Here is a 5,418-nt window from a genome sequence, read left to right as displayed (position 1 = left end):
ATCTCTCATTGAAAAAAAGCTGCAGCATAAAACGAGAATATCATCATAAGTTTTTACTTCCTAACAATGTTTGACGTTTCAGTGTCAGTATTTTTAATTCTAAATCGTTTTTTATGTCATTGCAAGTGATTTTTCAATGTTTAATTTTTCAGTGTTTGATTTTGCATTCCCAGATCTCTTTTCAATGTCGCTGCAAGCTGTCACTGTTTTAGCTCCATACAATTATGAAATGTTTAATCTAGTGATAGTAGAATTGACCCTTTAACATAAGATGAAGAGGCTTTGTTGTCACCTTTTAAGTTCTGGTATAGTCACAGATTTGGAACAAACGTTTTGGGGGAGTATTAAAGAGAAAGTTACTAATATGAGTAAAAAAGTCCTGGGACAATAAAGTAAAAGAAAATACAAAAGTGGTAATATTATGAGAAAAACATCATATTATGACAATTAAGGGGGAACATTTCCAGAATAGTCACAGTTTGCAGAACTATTTCTGTCCTGGAGTAATAGGGCCAGGTTAGATTCTTTTAATTGTTTTTATTCTTTATGAGTATAAAGTCAGGAGAATGAAGCCAAAGCGATACGAAAATAAACTCGTAATATTACAAAAATAAAAATATTACTAATATAAAGTATGTTCTGAGAATAAACTCCCTCTGATACTGTTTAAGTGACTCAGACTAATCGCAGATTTGCCCCATTCAACATGGCGGACGCTCTGACGCATACGCAGCACAGGCAGAACCCACCCCACGAGGCGTCTGTTGACGGTTGTTGTGCGAGACTTCCGGGCAGCCACTTCCTGTCACTGGCTCGCTAACTCTAAACATCACTGCTGCAGCTAACACAGCAAGACTTCGTACCAAACTCGTCATTATGACTTCGAGGAAGACCGGGTACCATTTGTGCAGTTAAGGGTTGCCATAACAACTGGTATAAAAGAAAGGCTCACATGGAGCAGGAGTGTTTCATTCATCGGCCGCGTAAAAGAGATGAATGTGGATGTAAGGCGCCCTACGACCTGCACCCCCCGCCGAAGAACGAAGAATATTTTCGCCTGTGGTTAAAAGCTTTAAATTTGAAGAAACCACCGAAGCGACCGTACGTTTGTTCTTTTCATTTCGTCGACAAGAGACCCACAGAAGACCACCCGATACCAGAAAAGTGGCTGGGCTACGAAGTTCCGGTAAATACACCGGGGGGAGGCGTGAAGAGGAGAGCAGACACAGGTAAGCTGAGGGTTAATGGCTACTCTAGATCCTGTTAACTCTAGTTCTCTGTTTGTGCCCCTCTTGAAAATGTGTCTGTTCTCACATAAAACCAGCTGTTATAAGTTTGTTCACTCTGTATATTTATTATGTGTATTTTTTTTTTTTTATCCGTGCTGGTATGGAGTTCCGTTTTGTAAAATTGCACAAAAAAATCACTGCAATATTTTTGAGTTATTTAGCCTGTCAAGAGATTTAAAAAAAAAAAAAAAAAATGGGGGTTCGTTTTTCATATTTTTGTGATGTAGTTCTTACATTTATAAATGTCCCAGTTAAATATTAGATTACCGACCTAAACATTTAGCTCCAAACTACACATTAAGTTTGTAAACGATATATGTAATTTGGAGCTATATGTTTAGTTTGAAAACTGTTTAGTGTGCAGACTTAATATATAGTTTACAATGTAAATATTTGTCTTTTTTTAATTAAATGTTAAGTTTGCAATATTAATAAACGTATGGCATGTTAATTCTGACTTTGGAAAAATGAACCCCCATGTTTTTCTCTTGGCAGGCTATAAATCCCAAAATAAATACTGTTAATTTTTGTGCAACATTACAAATGGCCCCCCAGAGACCAGCACAGGGCATTTGCAAATCTTGAAAGGAGTGCATCTAAGATCATTTGCTGTTTTGGGTGTTGCTCTATTGGCTTGATGTTAACGTAGTTTTTAAATAGTCTTTATATGTTTTGGTTTTCTTAACTGATTGTGGGCTTATGTGGTCTTGTGTTTGGCAGATGACGACCGGACCGCTCCACAGTCAGGGTCACCGACGCATAAAGATGGTGTCACTCACTGGGAGGTTCAGGCGCTGATGGACCACACCTACATATCAGGAGAAAAGAAAGACGTACGCGACGGAGAACAACCTCTTACCCATGCCATCCTGAAGAACGACACTAGCTGTGTATTGTACACAGGCCTTTCACTCGGTGCCTTTTTCGATCATGTTAAATATCTGGAAACGTTCTATGAAGCCGACTTTAAGCTGCACGTAATGGATCAAATATTGATGACCATGATGAAACTTAAGTTAAATCTACTCCAGGGTGACCTTGCGGAAATCTTTGACGTATCCCAGGGGTTAGTGAGCCAGATCCTCTCCTACTGGATCGACACAATGGAGGAGAACATGAGGATCCACGTCCGCTGGCTGCCACGGAGGACAATCCGGAGCGCAGTGCCTCAGTGCTTCAAGGAGACGTTCCCCAACACCACCTGCATCGTCGACTGCGCTGAAACCGCCCTGCAGAAACCACACAAGCCTGACTGCATGGGGGTGTCATGCAGCCATTATTATTCGAGCAATACTATAAAGTATTTAGTTGCTATCGCCCCTTGTGGGCTTGTTATGTTCATTTCCCCTGCTTATGGCGGCAGGTGTAGCGACAGGTTCATCGCTCAGGAGTCTGGCTTCCTGCAGTATCTTCGTCCCGGCGATGAAGTGATGGCAGACAGATGTTTTGGCATCAGAGATTTGCTTTCTGAGACGAGAGTCAAGCTTGTTTTACCAGCAGTCACTCGTAAAGAAGGGCAGCTGTCTGACGAGGATATAGCCACCACGAGGAAGATTGCAGATGTCAGCATGCATGTAGAAAGAGTCATCAGGCGGCTCAAAGTTTTCAAAATAGTCTCGCAGACCGTGCCCATCAACTTGGAACACAAAATGGACAAAATCCTCAGAATCTGTGCAGCCCTTGTGAACATGCAGGGGGAAATCTGATTCTGATTCTGAAATCATTCACGAGGATGCTGATTGAAAATGGAAGTTTTGCATATACAAAATGATCCTGTTTCTACTAAAGCGTAACATTTGTGTGTAGTTATTGGACAGCCTGCAGTTCCTTCATTGTTCTTTGTATACATGCTTTGTCTTTAGCTTTTTATTTTTCCAGAAATCTCTATTCTGCATTGCTGACTGGTTATGTTTTACTGAAAACCAGTGGGATTACAAATGCACAAAAAGCGTGTTTTGACTCTCACGTTCTTGTGTTTAGCATGTTGATGTTTAAAATTTTGGAATGACTATTTGAAATTTTACAGATACAAAACAATGTGCGTCCAACTAAAATTTGTATTAATAAAAGTTTGAATGCATTTTAACTGCTAATGTAATTTGTTTTTAGGTATTTTGATCAAGTGAATGTTGTCTTAACCAGATGTAAAAAAAAAAAAAGAAAAAAAAAAGTAAAGTGTATCTTATGTACATACACTGGCAAGAAGATAGTTTTTCTCTATTATGGTCCTTGGTGTGACTATTTATATAAAAATATGGACAGTTAATAGTGATAACGATAAACTACATATTTTTCTACTTACCATTCAAATTGCCTTTTAAGATTAGACTGGTATGAATTAGGATGGTTTACGTACCCAAACTTGAATGACCTTACCTTAATCCAAGCAGTATCAGACTTTTACTCATCTGGAAAAGGTGCACATTTTTTTAATCTGTTGATTAAAAAATAAAACGTTATCCATAAAGCCTGCTAAATTTTATTTCAGAAATGCCTTAAATGCCAATGTTTTCATCAACTCTTTGATATCCCAAAAAAAAAGGGGGAAAAAATTACAGTTTCAATCTAAAGCTAAATTACATGTTAATGTGACAAACTGGCAACAAGAGCTTTGAGACTACACATCTAATACAGTTTCAAACTGCATTATGAGGTAGGCAACCGTTCATTTAACGTTTTGATGTTGGTAACGTTAGTTCAATCCCAAACGTTCAGCAAGGCTATTTTTTTTAACTAAACTGACTAGTATTCTCATCACAGAATACTAATCACAGACGATTCATTAGCTTATCTTCCATAAAATTCAGATCATCCTTCCACTCACAAATAGTTTGAGCCTCTTTGATCGCTCAGTGATTTTTGGAAATGTTGCCACAACATTGTTTACCAATTTAGACAAGCTAACAGTAGTTGGTAAAGGAAGCGATGAAACAGAAGCGCCACACAAAAAACAGAAGTTGGACCCATATTTACTTCCGTGTTTGAAAATAAGCTGAATAAGTGACCGTTTAACATATGAAGAGAGCGTGTTATCACCTCTTTTGATTTTGAAAAAATGTATTACTCAGGGTTGGACACTTGAAAATGTTGAATGGGCAATATAAGGAACTGTGACTTGCGTTTTCTCCAAAAATCAACAGTAGAATTATGAAATATTTATTCTACTTGTTGTAAAAGTGGCCCTGTAACATAATATTGTAATGCAGAGGGAAGGCTGCACTTTTTATTGTAAGGGTTCTTTAAAATATATTACTTTATTCCCTTTTTTTTTTTAAAGTAAAGAGACTGGCGAAAATGAGGTCGCCAGTCTCTGACGCTGTTATTTTTGGGGTCGTTGGCTAAAAAGTTTGGGAACCCCTGATCTAGGTGATCAAACAAAGTTTGTCAGCGTTTTCCTGGCTTTTCATCTAACAGATGTTACTCATAACTAAGCCATCTCAATGCTCTGTTCATTTATGTGAACAAACAGATCGGCTCTTGTGTCTGAGAGTGGTATTGTTCAGAAAAGAAAATAGAATTTATACAAGAATAAAGAAATTTGTTGCTGTCCCAGAATCAAAACATACACTTAAGTAAAATACATAAAACACAACTTTTATAAATGGTGAATGGCTTGTACTTGTATAGCACCTTAACTAGTCCCATGACCCCAAAACGCTTTCCAGTACAGCCATTCACCCATTCACACACACATTCACACCCTGCAAGTGCAAAATAAAATAAACTAATAATATAAATAAATGTTAATGGAACTTTGAAATCAAACTAAAGGTTGTGAGAGTAGTTTACAATGTAGACTATGCAGACTCTTCTGAGTAATTCGTTTTTTACACTTGCATGTATACTTTTTATATCAAATAGGTAAGATTATTGTACAAAATTGTCAAGTTTAGTATTACCTTGTACAATATTGGTAGTCTACACAGACATATATATTCTAACATGGAAATGTAATAATAATAATATTATTAATATTAATAATAACGGGTTGAATAAATGATTTGGGAAGGATGCGTTTGGAAGCCCAAAGATTCGAATCTTGTTAGTGAACGGATCCAAAAGCTACGATCCCCACAAGGCACCGGAATTCCCATAGCCAGGAGCAAACTTTTTGGAAGTCTCGCGACAG

General features: G+C 37.6%; 1 protein-coding gene across 1 annotated transcript; it reads left to right on the top strand.

Annotated features, from left to right (window-relative positions):
* Positions 1-662: 662 nt before the first annotated feature.
* On the top strand, positions 663-3,448 carry si:dkey-56d12.4 (HTH_Tnp_4 and DDE_Tnp_4 domain-containing protein). Its single transcript, XM_021317441.2, has 2 exons — positions 663-1,229; positions 2,010-3,448. The coding sequence occupies exons 1-2, from the start codon at positions 953-955 to the stop codon at positions 2,993-2,995; spliced, it is 1,263 nt and encodes a 420-aa protein (XP_021173116.2). The 5' UTR covers positions 663-952; the 3' UTR covers positions 2,996-3,448.
* The last annotated feature ends 1,970 nt before the right edge of the window (positions 3,449-5,418 follow it).

The sequence above is a fragment of the Fundulus heteroclitus genome, chromosome 7, assembly GCF_011125445.2.
Source record: "Fundulus heteroclitus isolate FHET01 chromosome 7, MU-UCD_Fhet_4.1, whole genome shotgun sequence".
Lineage (NCBI taxonomy): Eukaryota > Metazoa > Chordata > Actinopteri > Cyprinodontiformes > Fundulidae > Fundulus > Fundulus heteroclitus.
This window is presented reverse-complemented; position numbering and strand designations above follow the sequence as displayed.